Below are 20,709 nucleotides of genomic sequence, written 5' to 3'. Positions count from 1 at the left end.
TTACTGATTGATGGTGGTAAAGTAATTATCTAGAAATGTCAATGCTGAACTATGAACATGTTTATTCATTGTTCTTGTCTCAGTATATCAGAAGGAATTTGAAAAGGAACTAGGACTGTCAGATCTTCTCACTCTGTACCAATTGCTGTTTCCACCATACTAACAGTTTGATGTCAGGTGGGAAAATGAAAAAAAAATAAAGCTACACTGAGATCAGGAATGGAGATGTACTAGGTCTTGATAAAGTACCATTTTAGAAAACTTTAAAATGCCAGTGATTTTTGGTGGCTGAGTGAAGCAGTAAATAGAGCACTGGTCCTCTTGTGTGGAGGACCTAAGCTCAAATCTGTCCTCAAGCACTTATTAGCTGCGTGACTTCATGTAACTTCTGTCTGACTCAGCCACCTAATCTATAAAATGGGAATAACAATAGAATCTATCTCCTTGGGTTATTGTGAGGATAAACTTATATAAGATTTCTAAAGTGCTTTGCAAACCTTAAAGATATGGATATGGTAGAAGCTATATATAAAGTCAAATTGATTAAATTTTTCAGGGTAGCTCAGTATACAGTATGTAGTGGTATTATTTAGTCTTATGACAGATTATAATTAAACAAATTCTCTGATTTCTTAGACTTTTTCAAAACTAAACTATATTAATGAAACTGGGCAAGAGCTTCATTTTATCTAACAAATTATACTTTTAAAATGTTCTTATAAGAAAAAAAACATGTGGCAAATGTGTGTCAATCCAAACTTCACAGAACAAAACCCCTTATTAAAACTTGGACTCAGTCCAAAGGTTATACCCAAGTACCTAAAAGACCACATGTGGCCTTGAGACAACAGATTCCCTCTGGATCAGATGAACAAAAGAGCTAGTAGGTCTACTTCTAATCCACTTCTCTGGATAAACAACATTAGGGATTGTTTTATGTTGAGTGTAGTGGTATAGAATTTATTCTTAGAGAAGATGGTAGAAAAGGAGAGATTTAATTCTATTATTTTTGTGGATTCCTTTCAAAATGCTCTCTTTTTTAACTGCTGTACTCTCCTCACTAATTTTAGGTCACTTGGATAATGGTTTGTAATTTAAAGAATCAGTTCTTTTTTAAATTCTTATACAATTAAGAATTGAATTTTCTATGGTGTAGCTTTCTGGCAACAAAATGCTTTCTGATCTTGGGCTTCAGTTGCTAGTCATGACAATTTCTTTTCTTGTTTATGTTAACCATGTTTTATATATTGTAGGATCTTGTATTATCATTGAATTTGTTTTCTAGCATCTAGTTATTAAAGTTGAAAAATGTAAAAGGAATCTAAGAAGATCTTGCATGATCACTACTGCTATAAGTTTTCAGGAAATTATGAAGAAAACAATTCTGAAGGAGATAATCTTAGATTCCATAATGATAGGAAGCCATATAACAGCATTGGTTTCACCTCTTCCTTTCTTCTCTCCTAGCTCTGCCTCTTCCCCATGTTCCTATTCTTCCACAAAAGGGGGTTCCTAGTGACCAAAAGATGGCAGCTTCACTTCTCACATGTAATACAACTGGAAGCCAGGTGAGCTGTGGCCTTTGCCCTCTTGTCTGTTACCTGACAGTGGCTTTCTTTTTCTTTTGGGCTCAGCTTGCCTACCCATGCCCTCTGCCTTAGTCCAAGTCCCGTATTACCTTGTTCCAAGTATTTCAGTAACCTGTTCATTCACTCATTTATTTATTTTTCTTTGCTCTTAACTCCTCTTACCTTGTGAGACAGATTGTCTCCCTGTGTATCCTACTTTCCTGTTACCAGCTCAATTCAGGTCCCAGTGGTATTGTTCCAATGGTAACCTGACCTGAAAATCGGAATCTTGTGGTTTTTTTCCCCAGAAACTAATGATGTTTGAGAATATGGCTATGTCACTTGCATTGGATAAATGGGGACAACTGGACCCTGTTCAGAAGAGCCTCTGTAGGGACAAAAGGCAGGACAATTATGGAAATGTGGTTTCCCTGGGTAAGTACTAATAGGGTTAGTCTTTATGAGATTTTATGGATTTATGGTTTATTTGCTTCTTGTATGTTAGTAATTATGAGGTCTCTGAAGGTCCACTGAGTTTACTCTTAGAATACAGAGACTCTAAGTTCTGCCTCCTTAGGTCTAGATAGAAGAGGGAAATCATTAATGTCCCAGAGGAAAAAAAATACTTATTTCTTCTTCCTGTCCTCAGGTGACAGCTCCCTTTTTATATTGGGTTCTGGTCTTTCCACAGCAAGGGTAAGTCAGTCAGTCTGTCAGTAGGCATCTATTAAGCTTCTACCATGTGCCAGGCACTGTCCCTGAGAGGTATGATATGTAAAGATATAAGTGAAACCATTTGTTCCACTCCCTTAATATTCATTTATCTATTTATATCTTGTTTTCCCTGGTAAAACTAAAGCCATGAGGCAGGAATTGTTTCATTTTTGTCTTTGTAACTACAGTACCTCTTACATATTAGTTACTTTATAAATATTTGCTCAATTGAATTTGCAGAATGTTCTAACAGCAGCAACTGCTTGGGCTATGAGTCACACCATAAGAGATGCAGGAAAAGAAGATGTATAGCGAGAGAGAGAATTTAGGAGTAGGAGCAAAAACTCCACATCAGACAAGTCTTGTTTAGAAAAAAAAGCCCAAGACATACTTGCAGAATTGGACTCAGCTTGCATTTAGGGCGGCAGGAGGGGTGAGAAAAGCGAGGTGTTTCTTTGAGAAATCCGGAAATGACGGGATTTCACCAGGTTTAGCTTGGATTGGTGGACCGCTTTGCAATCATTGTTTTGTCAGTGCCTAAAGTGGCCTGTGGCCTTCTTTGCTTTCTTGTAGCCTACTTTTTGGAACCGAATCTTCTAATCCCTATTTCTACATGCTTTCGGTGAGTGGGATGTGGAGCGATCCGGGAAGGTGTGCGGCGTAGCTTTTTTCCATCTCTTCTCAGCCCCGCCTGACCAAAAGGCGGAGAAAATCCAGAGAAAGCGGAGATTAGGGGGTGGTGTCTATTTCTGGGGCTTCCGCTAAGTCTCTGGCCCCACCTCTCTTGCTTTTGCGGTGCCTACTGCGGACAAGGCCTACCTCTGTTCCCCAAGTTAGGTCTCCTCCCAGACATTGTGAAGATTGCTGTGCACGGAAGACCTGGGGCGGGTGTCAGGCGACTGTCTCTGTGAGAGGATTGCGCCCTTTAGCAGTAGCATAGATTTTGGTTCTTCTGAGATCCAGGTTCTGTCTCCTCCCTCCCCCACTCCCCGCTCTCTCTCCATCTCTCTCTACCCCACCCCCAACCCTTCCCTCTCCTGTGCCCCTCTCCCTCTCCTACCCCGCGCTTCCCCCGACCCCCGCCCTGGTAGTTTAATTTTTTCCGAGCGCCGCGTTACCCACTTTCTCTTTCCCTGCCCCCATAGTTTCTCTTGTAGGCCTTCCCCGGGAATGGGGAGAAGAAAGACAAGAATAGTTCTCTGCAGAGTGGGCATAAAGCCTGTCACATGCCAGCATAAGAGGAAGTGAGATTAAGCTATAGAAAAGTTGTGCAACGTAGTGGATAGTCTGCCGTGGAATCACCCGGGTTCCAGTGCTTCCCATGTTATTAGCTGTGTGGCCGTCTGGAAAGCACTTAACCTATTAGCTCGTCAGGTATCTATTAAGACTACAAATTGCAGAATAATTACTGGTCTGCCTTGATAAAGGGAAATTTTTTTTTAATGGAAGTTCTTCAATCAAATTGCAGGTCTCCTCTCCTCCCTCCTTTCTCAGGAATTCAGTAATCAAAGAACTGTTTATAATATTGGAGTGAAATTTTTGGATTTGTAAGATTTTATTATAAGTCGTTTTCACAATTTTTTTGTTGTTGTTTAGTCGACTAGCCATATCCAACTCTTTGGGGACCTCATTTGGAATTTTCTTGGCAAAGATACTAAAGTGGTTTGCCATTTCCTTCTCCTACTCATTTTACAGATGAGGAAACTGAGGCAAAAAGGGTTAAATGACTTGTTCAGGTTCACACAGCTAGAAAGTGCCTGAGGCTGAATTTGAACTTAGGTCCTCCTGACTCCAGGGAGAGCCCTGCACCTAGCTGCCCATTTTCCTAACTGAGTATTGTAAAAAAACATTCAGAACTTAAAATAAAGAGACATAGGTACTGGCTCTATCACAAACTTGCTGTGAAGCATTGAACAAGTCGTTTCTCCTTGCTGGGCAGTTTTCTTCTCTGCAAAATGAGGGAGTGGGCTAGATGATCCCTAAGATACCTTCCCTTGCTAATTTTCTGGGACCCTGACTGATAAGTTCCCCACAATTTTAATAACCTATGTGTTTAGTTATTCAGTGATCTCTTCCAATTGAAATTACTTTCAGTTAGTGAAATTCTGATTTTTTTTTTTTAATTAGCGTGTCTCTGAGTTTGTGGTAACTTTTGTCATTCTGTCTGTTAAATTGTTTCTTATATCTCAGGAGTATCCTCAAAGAACAGAAAAACATCGCCCTAAATTATAAACGTTAGCATCGCTATAGTGATCCATCTTTTGCTATACAAATTTAGAATGGCTACATCCTTTAACCCTGAGGCTCTGGAAGAGCAAGAGGATCTTTTTTTAGTGAAAGAGGAAGCACATTATTGGGGGCAAGAATCAAGCTTGCAACATGATCGCAGCACAAGCGAGCTCTTCCGGCAGCATTTCAGGCAGCTCTGCTATCAGGAAACGCCTGGGCCTCGTGAAGCTCTAACTCGACTTCGTGAGCTTTGCCACCAGTGGCTGAGGCCGGAGATGCACACTAAAGAACAGATTTTGGAGCTCTTGGTATTGGAGCAGTTCTTAACTATCCTACCCAAGGATCTGCAGACCTGGGTGCAGGATCATCATCCAGAGAATGGAGAGGAAGCAGTAACTGTCCTGGAGGATTTGGAAAGAGAAATTGATGAACCAGAATACCAGGTGGGAAAGGGGAAGGTATGATTTGTTTGGGGGGAGGGCAGAGTCCAGACTAAAGGAAATATGAATTATGTTTGAAGGAACTGGCATATTAACCTAGAAAAGAAAACACAGGGGAAAGTTGATCTCTCCATATATTTAAAGGACTATCATATGGAAGAGGATTTAGATGAGTTCTTCATGTTCCCAGATGGGCTGAACTAGGACCAGCAGGCAAAAGTTCTGAAAAAGCAAATCTAATAAAGGTAAGATTAAAAATGAAATAGTTACCTGGAAAAAAAATCTTGCAGCCAACTTCCCTGATAAAAGTCTCATTTCCAAAATATGTAAGCAACTGATTCAAATTCATAAGAAAAAGACCCATTCTCCAATTGATAAGTGGCTTATGAACAGATAGTTCTCAAGGGAAGAAACCCAGACTATAGCCATATGGAAAAAAATGCTCCAAGTCATGACTAATTAGAAAAATGTACATTAAAGCAATTCTGAGATTCCACTTCAAACCCTTCAGAATGGCAAAGATAACAGAAAAGGAAAATGATAAATGTTCGAGGAGTTATAGGAAAAAAGGCACATTGACACACTGTTAGTGGAATTGCAAATGGGTGTAATAACCATTCTGAAAGCAATTTGGAATTACACACAAGAAATTCCAAAACAATGCGTTGCTCTTTGACAAAGCTCTAGCACTGCTGGGCTTACACCCAAAATAGAATAAAGAGGAAAATATCTGTTACAAATATATTTATAGCAGTTCTTTCTGTGGTGGCCCCGCCCTCCCCTGCCCCCCCCCCAAAAAAAAAACCCTGGAAACTAAGAGGATATCCAGCAATGAGGAATGGCTGAATAAGTTGTGTTATAAGAATGTGAAGTACTATTATGCAGTAATAGATAGAGGCTTCAAAAAGGCATGGAAAGACTTATATGCACTGATGCATAGTGAAGCAAGCAGAGCTAGAAGAACAATTTATGATATTAAATGAACAATTTTGAGGACTTGTATAAACTGAAGAAGAAATGAGCAGAACCAAGGGAACAATTCATACCACACCACCACTATAGAAACAACTTTGAAAGCTGTAAGAATGGTAATCAATATGGTGACCATTCATGGTTCCAGAGGATCTATGAATAACATATTGACCATTATGGCTATGTGACAGATTTAAGGTACAGAATGAGATAGCTATATCTATATAGACATATAGATACATATATCTATAACTATACATCCATTGAGGAATTTTTGTTGCTTGATTATGCATGTTTCTTACAAGAAATGTGTTTTCTTTTTCTTCAATGGGATGGGGAAATAGGAGGGAGAGAGAAAATAGATTTCTGTTGATTTAGAAAAAAATAAAGTTATAGGGGTACTCAGATGTAAAAGGCAGCCTTTACTTTCAGATGAGGTTTCTGTAGTTTTACTTAATTGATTTACCAATCAATTTACAAATCAATCACAAAGAATCTCTTATGAAATGATCCGTAAGTGTTTGTAAAATTAAAAAAAATCAATAAAACTTTTTTAAAGGTTATAAAAAAGGAAGATTTCAGCTTAGGAAGAACTTCCTACCTTTTTGTTTGGAGATGAAATGGGATAACTGTGACAACGTGTCTTCCCTGTAACTGGATGTGTTCAAGCAGGGTTGGATGATCACCTTGAAAGAAATGTTATAGGGGAGAGTCCAGTGATAGAAGTGAAGGCTGGAGTTCAGAAGTAAGGTTTCTTTCATGATTATTTGTATTCTTATAGCAATGGGAAAAATCCATTGACACCACAAATCTGTTGACGGATTAGCTAAAGCTGTTTATTTTGTCACTTCTGTCTCTTTTCCTTAAAGCCCTTCAGTATTGAATAAGGCTCTCATTACTCTTTAGTAGCTCACATTTATATAGCATAGTTTAGGAAGTATTTTCCATAAAACAGCCCTATATGATAGGTATTATAAGTATTATTGTTCCAATTATACAGATCAGAAAACTGAGGCGCAAAGAGGTCACTCCTAAAAAATTGCCATTTTTTTCTTGACCCCTAGGAAATGTTTCTTTTACTCTTTTTCCCTGAGGTTTTAGTTCCAACTCTAAGTGATCCCCTCATAAATCAACTCTTTTATTGTTTCTAGGTCCCAGCCCATGTACATAGACAGGAAATTGTCTTGGAAGAGATGGCACCTATGGGAACATCAAGAACATCAACTGAGTCACTGACTATCCATCTCAATCCCAGGAAAACCCAGCTGAAATGGAAATCTTGGGAACTTTATCCATTACAAGAGAATGGTAATAAGCAAAATTTTATGTGGTAGTAGGGGAGGTAGGAAAGCAGGCTAATCAGAACTGGTGCATATCATTTTAATAAATAGCCAAAGTTTCCCCTGCTTTCGTCTGTTTTCTGACACTATACAAGTCTTTACGTTCTGCTACTTACCATCTGCAAGATGATAGGCAAAATGGGAAATGTAAAAAGTATTAGTTCATCAAGGATTCATTAGAGGTCTTTGTGCTTGTTAAAAATGTTATTTCTTTTATTTATGTTTAATTTGATTTATTTAATATATATGGTTTTCAGCATTAATTTTCACAAGAGTTTGAATTACAAATTTTCTCCCCATTTCTACCCTCCCCCTGACTCCAAGATGCCATATATTCTGGTTTCCCTGTTCCCCAGTCAGCCCTCCCTTCTGTCACCCCACTCCCCTCCCATCCCCTTTGCCCTTCCTTTCTTGTAGGGCAAGATAAATTTCTACGCCCCATTGCCTGTGTATCTTATTTCCCAGTTGCATGCAAAAACGTTTTTTTTGGTTGATTTTGAACATCTGTTTTTAAAACTTTGAATTCCAAATTCTCTCCCCTCTTCCCTTCCCACCCACCCTCCCTAAGAAGTCAAGCAATTCAACATAGGCCACATGTGTATCATTATGTATAACCCTTCCACAATACTCATGTTGTAAAAGACTAACTATGTTTTGCTCCTTCCTAACCTATCCCCCTTTATCCAATTTTTTCCCTTGACCCTGTCCCTTTTCGAAAGTGTTTGTTTTGATTACCTCCTCCCCTGTCTGCCCTCCCTTCTGTCATCCCCCCTTTTTTATTTTTTTCCTCCTTCTTTCCTGTGGGGTAAGATACCCAATTGAGTGTGTATGGTATTCCCTCCTCAGGTCAAATCTGATGAGAGCAAGATTCACTAATTCCACCTCACCTGCCTTCTCTTCTCGTCCTACAGAACTGCTTTTTCTTGCCACTTTTATGCGAGATAATTTACCCCATTCTATCTCTCCCTTTCTCCCTCTCTCAATATACTCCTCTCTCATCCCTTAATTTGATTTTATTTCTTTTAGATATCATCCCTTCATCTTCAACTCACCCTGTGCCTTCTCTCTCTCTCTATATATATACACACATACATATATACATACCTACACACACATATACATATACATATATATATATACACACACATATATATATATATATGCATATTCACTTCAGCTACCCTAATACTGAGGTCTCATGAATCAAACACATCATCTTTCCATGTAGGAATGTAAAAAAAAAACAGTTCAACTTTAGTAAGTCCCTTGTGATTTCTTTTTCTTGTTCTTTTTCTTGATTACCTTTTCATGCTTCTCTTGATTCTTGTGTTTGAAAGTCAGATTTTCTATTCAGCGCTGGCCTTTTCACTGAGAAAGCTTGAAAGTCCTCTATTTTATTGAAAATCCATATTTTGCCTTGGAGCATGATACTCAGTTTTGCTGGGTAGGTGATTCTTGGTTTTAATCCTAGCTCCATTGACCTCTGGAATATTGTATTCCAAGCCCTTCTATCTCTTAATGTAGAAGCTGCTAGATCTTGGGTTACTCTGATTATGTTTCCACAGTACTCAAATTGTTTCTTTCTGGCTGCTTGCAATATTTTCTCCTTGATCTGGAAGCTCTGGAATTTGGCGACAATATTCCTAGGAGATTTCTTTTGGGGATCTATTTGAGGAAGTGATCTGTGGATTCTTTCAATTTCTATTTTGCCCTGTGGCTCTAGAATATCAGGGCAGTTCTTCTCGATAATTTCTTGAAAGATGATATCTAGGCTCTTTTTTTGATCATGGCTTTCAGGTAGTCCAATAATTTTTAAATTCTCTCCTGGATCTATTTTCCAGGTCAGTGGTTTTTCCAATGAGATATTTCACATTGTCTTCCACTTTTTCATTCCTTCAGTTCTGTTTTATAATATCTTGATTTCTCCTAAAGTCACTAGCTTCCACTTGCTCCAATCTAATTTTGAAGGTGGTATTTTCTTCAGTGGTCTTTTGGAACTCCTTTTCCATTTGGCTAATTCTGCCTTTGAAGACATTCCTCTCCTCATTGGTTTTTTGGAGCTCTTTTACCATTTGAGTTAGTCTATTTTTTAAGGTGTTGTTTCCTTCAGTACATTTTTCAGTATTTTTTTGGGTCTCCTTTAGCAAGTCATTGACTTGTTTTTCATGGTTTTCTCACATCCTTCTCATTTCTCTTCCCAATTTTTCCTCTTCTTCTCTAACTCGCTTTTCCAATCCTTTTTGAGCTCTTCCATGGCCTGAGACCAGTTCCTGTTTTCCTTGGAGGCTTTTGTTGTAGGCTCTTTGACTTTGTTGACTTCTTCTGGCTGTATGTTTTGGTCTTCTTTGTCACTAAAGAAAGATTCCAAAGTCTGAGACTAAATCTGGGTGCATTTTCGCTGCCTGGCCATGTTCCCAGCCAACTTACTTGACCCTTGAGTTTTTCAGCGGGGTATGACTGCTTGTTAGAGTAAAGAGTACTATGTTCCAAGTTTGGGGGGATGTGCTGTTGATTTTAGAGCTATTACAGCCAGCTCTGCCACACCAGCACTCCCTCTTCCCTAAGAACCCCCAACCCGGACTGGACTTAGATCTTCAGCAGGCTCTGCACTCCTGCTCTGATCCGCCACTTAATTCTTCCCACCAAGTGGGCCTGGGGCCAGAAGCAACTGCAGCTGTAGTTCTGTAACTGCCACACCTCTGCTGCTCCTGGGGTAGTGGTTGAACCGTGAACTCTATCCCCCTGTCCCCAGCAGCTTATTCCACTAACCTTCTCTGTTGTCTTTGGTGTTTGTGGGTTGAGAGGTCTGGTACCTGCTGCAGCTCACTGATTCAGGGCACTAGGGCACGCTCCGCTGGGCTCCAGGTCTGGTTGGTCTGTACCACCCACGCTGGGCTCTGCTTTGCTCCTAGCTCCATGCAGGATAGACCTTACCCAGAAACCATCCAGGCTGTCCTGGGCTAGAGCCCTGCTTCCCTCTGCTATTTTGTGGGTTCTGCAGTTCTTCTCTGTTGTCTCTGGTGTTTGTGAGTTGAGAAGTCTGGCAACTGCCACAGCTCACTGATTCAGGGCGCTAGGGCCTGCTCCACCTGGCTCGTGGTCTGATTGGTCCACGTGGTCCACACTGGCTTCTGCTCCGCTCTGCTCTGCTCCCAGCTCCGTGCATGAAAGACCTCATCCAGCAACCATCCAGGCTGTCCTAGGCTGGAGCCTTGCTTCCCTCTGCTATTTTGTGAGTTCTGCAGTTCTAGAATTGGTTCAGAGCCATTTTTACAGGTTTTTGGAGGGACTTGGCAGGGATCTCATGCTAGTCCCTGCTTTCCAGCTGCCATCTTTTCTCCGCCCCCCCAAAATGTTATTTCTTAATGTTTTTTATGTTTATATGTGCCTTGCTTCTTCCTACCCTTTAAAAGTTGGAGGTGAGATTTCTATTTCTAGAAATCATAGAATTACATTTCAATACTCCATGAGGATTAAGAGCTCTCACCCAAATAAATAGGACCCCTTGTCCCTGGGGTAAACAAAAATTGATTGAGCACTCCTTATACTTTTATATAATTTCTCTAAGTATAAAAACATACTGCTCTTATTCCTTTAAATTTCCCTTATAAGAAAGTAGATTTTTTTTGAGAGGGGAGTGATATGTTAGGCTGACAGCTCCAGTCAGTATGGGTGAGATCTCTGTAACTTTTTTCTATAGCCCCATCTATCAGAAACATTAGTTTGAAAGTTAGAGCTTCTTTAAGCTAGATAATAAGCAAAGTTTCAATTAGTTCTCTTTCTTCCCTCATACCTCTTATCATTTCCCATGTGCCTAGGATCCTCAGCATGACTCCTGACCATCCCCACTCAGAACTACAGAATTTTAGAGTTGGAAGGTATCTTAGCAGCATTTAATTCAACTTAACTAATATTCCAGACAGATGTTCATTTGGTTAAAAATTTCCTCAGTGATGGGAAATGCCACTCCACCACTGGGCTTCCCTTGCCTGTGCTATTCCATCAAGCTCCCAGCACCCCCTCTGGCCACCTACAGGGATTCCCAGGGATTGCTCTGCTTTTACCCAGATACCCTCCATTCCCCTCTTTCTGCTTTCTGTCCTTCTTTTTAGCCACACACAGCTGTTCCTGATGTCCTGGGACAATTCCACCTGAAGCCAAACACTTATGGATAATGGTGATCCACCTGAACATATTCCTTAATGATTAGCATACTTCCATCCCTTCACCTGCACTCTTTCCCAGTGATTCTGAACCCTTGGTTGCCATTGTTCAGATCTTGCTCTCCACCTCCATGGACTGCTTCCTTATTCCCTTACCCCTCAACCCAACCATCCCACTAAAGCTACCCAACCATTATACTTCACTCCATGAGTAGCAAACTAGATTTTACCTAAAACTTTTTCTTTCTTGCTTCTTTCATCTTACACTCACTGAGACCTAGCTCCCTCCTGTTGCCACAGCTTTCCCCTCCACTCTTTGTAGAACTGGGTGTACTCGTACTCATACTTCCCTGTGATGGAGGAATTGAATTACTCCTTGTTCCCCAGTGACCCTTCCAAACTCTCTCTCTCTCTCTGCCACCATCACTCAATAACCTCTCTCCCTTAGAGTTTCATTCATTCTATATTTATTTCTTAATCAAAATTCTGGTGGCTTGTTTTCTCTAGATGTCTGAGACAGTCGCTTACTTCCTTAATGAGTTCGGTGCCTGGCTCTCAAACTCCCTTCTTCCCACTTCCTGCCCTCGTACTAGGCAACTTCAACAAACAAGTGATACTCACTCAAATAATCTAACCTTGCAGTTCTTTTTTTTGTTTTTTTGGATGGGGGATGGCAGGGCAATTGGGGTTAAGTGAATTGCCCAATGTCACACAGCTAGCAAGTGTGTGAAGTGTCTGAGGTCAGATTTGAACTCAGGTCCTCCTAACTCCAGGGTCAGGTTCTCTACTCACTGTGCCACCTAGCTGCCCCCTCACAATTCCTCAACTTAATCATTTGTCCATGACCTACTCTTCCCTGCCATCATAGCTATATACACTTTGGGCGAGGAGGCAGGGGGGAGCCAGGAATGGAATCAGGATCATAAATTTAGAGCTAGAAAGCTTATTGGGGATCATCTAGTCTGTCCTTTTACAGAGGAGGAAACTGAGGCCCAGAGAAATTAAATGACTTGTCAAGGCCACAAAGATAATAGGGGTCTTAGGAGGAATTTGAATCCAGGTCTTCCTGATTCCAAGTCCACTACCCTGAGGACTTGCTTCTTGTTAATCAAACCCCTTCATTCTACGATGAGGAAACTGAGACCCAGAGATGCTAAAGTACCCAAAGTCACACTGGTAGTAAATGGCAGAGCCATATTTTTAAGAGAGAAGTGGTTAAAATAATTAGTATAAAAAATGAAAAAGGTGAATACACCAGTAATGAAGATGAAATTAAAGCAATTATTAAGAGTTATTTTTCCCAATTATATGCCAATACAATGAATAATTTAAGTGAAGTGGAAGAATACTTACAAAAATATAGTGGTCCAGATTAACAGAAGAGGAAATTGACCTTTGATCTGGTCATAAACCATGGTGTTCCATAATTGTGTTTATGTAATTCTTTTATCTAGTTATAATCTATTGTCATTCCTTTGCCTTACAGTCCAGACTTTGTTCACCTGTCTCTCCACCCATCAGCTTTCATAGGCCATCACCTCTGCATTAGCCATCTTCCCTTCTCCATCTTGATGCCTTCATCCAACTCTACACTGTCTTTTTCTCTTGTCCCTTTACTCCTATGAGCAAAGCAGAATGAGTACATATGGCTAACAGAGCTCAAATAAAACCCGGAAACCATGCTTACTGGGTCCACTACAAATTGGTTTCATAATGTGAAGTGAGATCTCACTGGGGCAAGACAATCCTTTTACACCTCCCTAATCGATTCACTATCCACCTTTTCCAAACTTCTTTTGTTCTTCCTCAAACCTTCCCCCACCCTCTTAACTGAGAAACTTGCCTCATATGTCATTGAAAAAATGGAAGCCATTTGCAAAGAGCTCCCTCTTTTTCTCTCTTCTTTTACTCTCATAATTCAAAACATAACTTAGATGCTTTTTGTCACTATCTTCTCCCTGTTTCACATGAAGATGTGGCCCTCTACATGCACAAGTAGACAAGTATCCTATCTTCAATAGATTGTCCCCTCTACCATCCCTCCTCATGAATCTTCAGTCATTCCCTGTCAACTGGCCGCTTCCCTACTACCTACAAACATTCCCATGTTTCCCTCATCCTCAAAAAGACCTTTATTCCTTCTGGCTAGTGGCTTATATCTCCCATTCATTTCTTAATGTCTTGAAGTCTGGCTTCACATCCCACTACTTAACTGAAATTCTTGTGTTCAAGATTGCCCATGGTCACTTAACTACTGGATGCATTGGCTTTTTTTTTTTTAATACTCATCCTCGTTGACCTCTCTGCAGCTTTTGACACTGTTAACCCACTCCTCCTGGATACTCTCCTCATAGGGCTTTTGTGATACTGCCATCTCCTACACCTCTGACTATGAATGCTCTCCTAGGTTCTTGGTATTGTCTTGGCAATCATAATGGGCTTGAGCGACATGTTTGTGACATCAGAGGCTTTTAGACCACGTGGGTTTAAGTTGCATTTTTGTGATGATTTTAGGTCACGTGGGCGAGTCGCATGTGTGACTCACCTTTGACCCTGAACAAGATATATAAAACCAGGGGTTGGCTTTTTTTTTTCCGGAGCTCTGAGCTGCAGCAGTAGTGACGTGTGACTCTGAGCCAGCCATTGTCGAGCTCCCCCACTGAATGCAGATGTTGGTAACTACCCCACTGTCTTTCTTGAGGATACAGCTAACCTCCCAGTCACCAGGCTTGCAACCTAGGTGTCATTCTCAACTCCTGTCTCTTACCTTACCTTCCCCCCACACCATATCCAATCAGTTGTCAAATCTTTTCTACCTTCTTAACTTCTCTTGGATATGTTCCCTTTTCTCTGACACTGTAGTCACCTTGGTGCATTCCTTCATCACCTCATACCTGGACTGTTCCATTTTTTTAAGCATTTTCACTGGCTGTGCATGCCTGGAATGCTTTCCTTCCTCATCTCTGCCTCCTAGCTTCCCTGAGCTGCCTTCAAGTCTCAGCTAAAGTTCCACTTTCTATAAGCAACCTTTCTCAGCCCTCTTTCATATTACTATCTTCCCCCAAGACTACCCCCTGTATATATCCCATATATATCTTGTTTGTTTGACCATGTTGAAAAAATATCTCATTCTGAACCCCAAGGTTCATCACCTCTCTGTCAGGAGGTAGGTAGCATGTTTCATCATTAGGCCTCTGGAACTGTGATAGGTCATTATATTCATTAGAGTTCTTAGGTCTTTCACAGTTTGTCTTTACAAAGCTGTCATTGTACAAATTCATCTGGTTCTCATTTCATTTGGCTCATACACATGTTCCTATATAAGTCTTCCAGGTTTTTCCTGAAATAATCTTGCTTATTTCTTGGATCATAAGAATATTCCATTACAATCATAGTTTATTTAAGAGTTCCCCAACTGAAAGGCACTTTCTTAGTTTCTAATCTTTGCTACCACAGTAAGAGACACTGATTATTTTGTGTCCTTACATATTGCATATATATCCTTTTCTTCTTTTTAGGTTTTTTGTGATTATAGGCCTAGAATCATATCCTTTCAGTAAAAGCATATGCAGTTAGTAACTTTTAGGCATAGTTCCAAATTGCTTTCTAGAATGGTGAGACCAGTTTACAGTTATACCAGTAGAGCATTAGTGTGCCTGTTTTTCTATAGAACCTCCAGAATTTTTTCATATGATAATTGATAGCTTGGATTTCTTCCTTTAAATCTGACTAGTCGTATCCTTTGAGGATTTATCCATTCAAGAATAGCTCTTATGCTTATGAATTTTAATAAATTCCTTCTGTTTCTTGGAAATGAGACCTTTATGAGAGAAACTTTCTAACAATTTTTCCTCTAGTTACCTGCTTCTGATTTTATTTATGTTGTTTCGCATCTGCAAAAACTTTGATTTTACATAATCAGAATTGTCTATTCTATCTTCGGCATAAGATTAGATAAAGAGATCTGAGAGTCTGCTACAAAGAGATATTTTATTTTGTGCGTCTTTATACTGAACTCCATCAGGCTCACCTAGATCTGCTGTGATGACAGCCATCATGTGTCTGGGTTGAGGGTAATCCTAAGCCCCTAAAAGACTAATAGCTTTCTCTTTCAGATTTATTTCGGATATAGTTGACTGGCCACCCACTACACTCCATACTTGCACTATTGACCCTAACCTGTTCTTTCTCATCTTCCTAGGAAGTTTTACTTGTATCTTACCCTCCGCATTCCATTTCTGATTCTTCTCTGTCACATTCTTCTTTGTTCTATATTCCCAGCCACCTTCTGTAATTCTTTTCTCTTTGCTTTTTACTGTATAGACACCTTTGGTATCTATATTTACCAATTGTTTACACTATAACCCCCAACTTCTTTTATCTCCCAGTTTTCTCATTCCATTTTCCTCATTTTCCATATTCAGCTCTTACCCATGTTTTAGTTGTATTCCCAATGTACTACATGAATTATACACATTTCTGTCTATCTATCTACCTATCTCCCATCTGTGAGCTTTACCCTGTGTCCAATCTATCCTGCCCTTTTGTCCTACATTTCTACTGTTGGTCCCTGCTTAACTGTATATGTCTGTACATTCATTCAAAAAATGTTTATTAAGTGCCTGATTTGTGTTAGGCTGTGTGTGTGTGTGTGTGTGTGTGTTTGACTCTAAATTCTGATTTTCATTTGTGACTTGTGAAATCTTATTTTATAGGCATTCCTAATACCTCATACAAACTGTGCATTCTTCAGATATGTTTTATTTGGTTCATTGTGACCCCTTCTGATAAGTGTTACCATAAGGAAGAGGAGACATTTGCATAATCTATTTATCATTTCAGATGATGAAACCAGAACTGAAGATGTGGGGTCAATTCAGAAGGAAGAAGTTTCCAAAGACATGGAAGCACTTGGGGATATATATGGCAGACTCAGTGGGCACATTTCCTGGGATCCTGTGTTCAGAGAAGGCTTTGAATCTGAGGGCAGATCAGAATGGCAACAGGAAAATCTTGCTGAGAAAAGACGACACAAATGTGATGAATGTGGGAAAGGTTTCAGTCATAGCTCAGACCTTAGTAAACATAAGAGAACCCATACAGGGGAGAAGCCGTATAAATGTGATGAGTGTGGAAAAGCCTTTATTCAGCGTTCCCATCTCATTGGACATCAGAGAGTTCACACTGGAGTGAAACCCTATAAATGTAGAGAATGTGGGAAAGATTTCAGTGGTCGAACAGGCCTTGTTCAACATCAGAGAATCCACACTGGAGAGAAACCCTATGAATGTGATGAGTGTGGGAGACCCTTCCGTGTTAGTTCAGCTCTTATTCGACATCAGAGAATCCATACAAACAAGTTCTATTGATGAAAATCATAAAAACTTTCACTAATAGCTGAAGCTAGACATATAATCAAAACAAGACAGAGATTTTATGAATGTCCAATGTGGGAAAATATCATTAACCATTGAAACCTTATCTGGAATAAGAGAATCCAACAGAGCATTTTTGTTTGTTTTAATTTGCCAGACCAATTTGGTGGGGGGAGGAAAGGGTGAGAGATGGGGACTAGGGCAAATGATGTTTTAAAAGGCCAACATTGTCCTTAAATTGATTTTAGAGAAAGCTGTTTACCTCATAATATTTTCTGGAATGAATGGCTATGGAGACTAATACTCCATCATTCAACCTCTCTCCCAAATGCCTTCCATTCTTGACTGCAGTGGTAAGTCAATGTGTGACTTTAGCTAAGTCACATTCTGTGCCTCAGTTTTACCTTCTTTAAATTGTGGAAGTTAATCCCAGCACTATTCACAGGTATGTTGTGAGAATAAACTCATAGTCAATGGAAAGTGGTTTGAAATTGTTTTAATTCCTATAATACTAGTAGTTATCATTGGTATTATCGTATTTAGTAAAACTTAATTCTAATTACATTTTATACATAAGTGGACTTGATCTTTTCATGGAAATGTTTACTTTGAGCACTAGGGAAAAGTCAAAATTGAAAAAGACAGCTGGCAAAAGTAGTGGTTACTTGTGTTGCATGGTAGAGTAAGGCAGAGGTGAACATCAGGAGATTAATCTGAGAATGTGACACGAATAAAAGAAATATGACCTGTTAAGCAAAAGCAGTGGCAGGAATCTAAGAGAGCTATGAGAGGTCAAAGGTAAAACTAAAGTAGTTTAGTCTGGGTAATAGTATCATTTTGATGTTTATTTTGTCATTCTGAAAATCTAATTCAGGAAGCATTAAACACCTGTGCTGCACACAGCATAAAAAGACAAAAACAAACATCTCTGTCTTCAAGGAGATTACATTTTAGTGGATGGGGGTGGTATATCAATATCAGAGACTGATTATTATGCAATTATAGTATCGTTTCCTATTAATTATAGTTATATGCCAGTAATTTTATTGAAGATAATGTTTACAATGTCATCTGGCCATTGTGAAATGTTTATATGCTTATATTAAGATAATTACTAACTATATTAATGAGGGGGGAGGGGTATAACGGCACAGATGACTAAAAACAACTGAGGCAAAATCTTTTTCTATTCAGTTTTTATCTGCTTTTTCTTTGTAGCAGCTTTACCATTCCAGTTAGAATTGACTGTAGCTTAGAGCAGTTTAACAAAAGTAATCAAAGTACAGAGTATTTAAATTCCTGAACATCTCCACTACTTTGAAATTCTGCTTCCTTGACTAGTCATTTCAACCATTTATGTAAGAGCATTGTGCTAAGTACTTGGGAGATAATAAAGTTTAGATAAGGTGTGGCCTTTGCCTTTGTGGAGCTTTCCATCTGGACCCTCTAGGACCTGCTGATTACAAGCAGGTGGTAATAAAGACCTGTGGGATGGCAATGAGAACAGAGAAGGGGGGGCATACTGTATTAGGAGGGCAGAGTTTATAATCTCAAAGAGGATCATATATATGTCTGAAAGGTTCGGAACCGCCAGATATAAGAAACTCCCAAAGTAGGAGGCAGAAGAATCAAAGCATATAGTTAGGCTCCACAGTAACAGATCCACAAACCAGCATCCCCATTTTGATATATTGATCAAAAGCTTCCAGGCCCAATAAGTACGCCTTACAAGAGTAACCAGGAGGCTACAGAGAAGCATGATGGTGTAAAGCAAAATCATGCTTCCCCCTCTATGGTAAAAAGATTACCCACTGGCCTCAAGTCCTTGTTCAGCTTCCTCCCGTAGGTCAGCTCTGCTATTGGCAGCTCCTGCTTCAGCTTCGGCTGTGGCTGTAGCTGTAGCAGCCTCTGGCTCCAACGGAAGCTGTTTTTAACCATCCGGCTTCTGCGGGAGTGTAAGGTACGCTGGGGAAAGCACGGGTTCTTTCAATCTGCTTAAGCAAGGTGAAGGGGTTGACCGGGAAAGCACAGGTTCTTTCCATCAGCTTAAGCAAGGGAAACAAGGTGAAGGGGCCGACAAGCTTACTCCAGTCCAACATACAAACAGCATTCAGTTCAGGGGAAAAAGCCAAACTAGTCAAGGGCACTTGTTGACTAAGTGCTAAGGAGCCCATTTTTGGTTACCAACACACATACATACACACATACACATGGTGATAGAATCTACAGAAATTGGAAATTCATTGACTATGATTTGAATAGGAAAGAGAAGAAGAAAACCTTGCTAGCAACCAAGAGAAAGATATTAATAGAAATAATGAAGCAATTTAGAAATGTTGAGTATGAGTGTTATTGGTATGTCCAGGTAGAGAGATCCTGTAGGCAGCTGGAAATGTAGAGGTCTGGAGCTTGGAAGAGAGGTGAGGGTGGAAGATCTATATTTTGGAGTCATCAGTGTAAAGCTAGTTTAAAGCTATAGGAGTGAATGAGATTGCTAGAGGCAAAAGAGAAGAGGGCACCTGAGTCTCTTGTTTACTCTGACTGAGACAGGAGGGAACCTTATCCTTGTACCTTAACCTCCTTGTCAATGACAAGACAACTGATCAAGTCTCTCAAGTCTCTGTTCTCTCCACATGGTTTTGAGGATTTTTATCACTACTACTAAGGGAAGAGAGGGGCAAGTTTTTTTCATTTCTCATTTCTGTGTTGCAATGAAGTTACTTTGAGCATTGCCCCATAGCAGCAGAAAAATGCATGGAGCAAGAAAATAGTACTGTCCCTATAAGGGGCTCAAGGCTATATTGGGTTTCCAAGCAATCACTGTAGTTTCTACAATAGGCTAGGTATTGAATCTGGCTGTGATGACTGTCTAAAAGATAAGAAGACCTTTTGTTTCAACAATCTGGCTAGCAGCTGTTGTGGGGATGAAAGACCAACACAAACCCAACAACAAGAATTCTACCAGCAAGCTGCAAAAGCACGGTTTCTTTTGCTCTGCTTTAGTAAGGAAAGCAATGTTAAGGGGTTGACAAGCTTACTTTAATTCAGCATACAAGTATCATTCGCTTAGTTCAGGGGAAAAAACCAGCACCCCGAACTTCAGAGCAAAATACAAAGTACAAACATTGACAGACATACCTTGTCTGATTCAAATCCCAATATGTAGTTACCAGAGTTTAACAAAGTCTCAGCATCCGGGTTACAAGCTGGAGGGCTCTTAGACACAGCTGCGCAGAGTCTCTGCATCAACACTACCGCAAGTGAGAGCCCTGCACAAATGGCTCTGTCTTCTCTTCTTAAAGCATTTCAGACGTCATCAAATGTCACCTGAATGACCAGAACTTAGGCTCCTATGATTGGCTCTGGAGTTAGCACCTCCCCTTAATTAGCCCCACCTTGGGCCCCACCTTAGTTACCAATACACACCCACATAGATTTTATGCCTAATAGGGGTTTGGGCCTGGGGCTTAGTACCTAGTAAGACTCAATGAAATACACTGAATTATTCAAAGGAAACAAAAGCCAAACTCTTCAAGGGCACTTGGTCAAACTGAGTGCTAAGAGCCCATTTTGCTTACCAACACACCTTTGGAGGCAGCTCTATACCTGCTCTGGTGGGGAAGCAAGGAGGGGGACAGGCTAGAATGATTCCAGGGGCTTACAGGTAGGGGAAAGAAGCCAGTAGCATCTGATATATTTCAGTTAGAAAGATATGAGACCAGTATGTCCAGAAGCTTAGTAGTAGGGGAGGAGAAAAGTAGGCTTAAGTTCTTTTGATATCCAGTGGTTGGTTGGTTGGTTGGTTGTTGTCCTTCATTCTCAAAGAGGACCAAAATGACATCACTATGCTTGAGTCAAGATTCAGTGCATCCGACTGTGGCTGATCAGGCCAATACGAGCTCAGAATG

The 20,709-nt window shown here is 40.1% G+C and overlaps 1 protein-coding gene across 2 annotated transcripts; it reads left to right on the top strand.

The window, feature by feature from the left end:
* Window positions 1–2,774: 2,774 nt before the first annotated feature.
* On the top strand, window positions 2,775–17,281 carry ZSCAN16 (zinc finger and SCAN domain containing 16). 2 transcript variants are annotated; one of them, XM_036768891.1, is made up of 4 exons: window positions 2,775–2,904; window positions 4,473–4,954; window positions 7,075–7,231; window positions 16,269–17,281. In XM_036768891.1, exons 2-4 carry the CDS (start codon window positions 4,562–4,564, stop codon window positions 16,793–16,795), a joined length of 1,077 nt encoding a protein of 358 aa, XP_036624786.1. In that variant the 5' UTR covers window positions 2,775–2,904; window positions 4,473–4,561; the 3' UTR covers window positions 16,796–17,281. The 2 variants fall into 2 exon arrangements, with proteins under 2 accessions (XP_036624786.1, XP_036624785.1); XM_036768890.1 differs by lacking the exon at window positions 2,775–2,904 and adding an exon at window positions 3,086–3,656.
* The last annotated feature ends 3,428 nt before the right edge of the window (window positions 17,282–20,709 follow it).

This window comes from Trichosurus vulpecula, chromosome 7 (genome assembly GCF_011100635.1).
Source record: "Trichosurus vulpecula isolate mTriVul1 chromosome 7, mTriVul1.pri, whole genome shotgun sequence".
Taxonomy (NCBI): domain Eukaryota; kingdom Metazoa; phylum Chordata; class Mammalia; order Diprotodontia; family Phalangeridae; genus Trichosurus; species Trichosurus vulpecula.
This window is presented reverse-complemented; position numbering and strand designations above follow the sequence as displayed.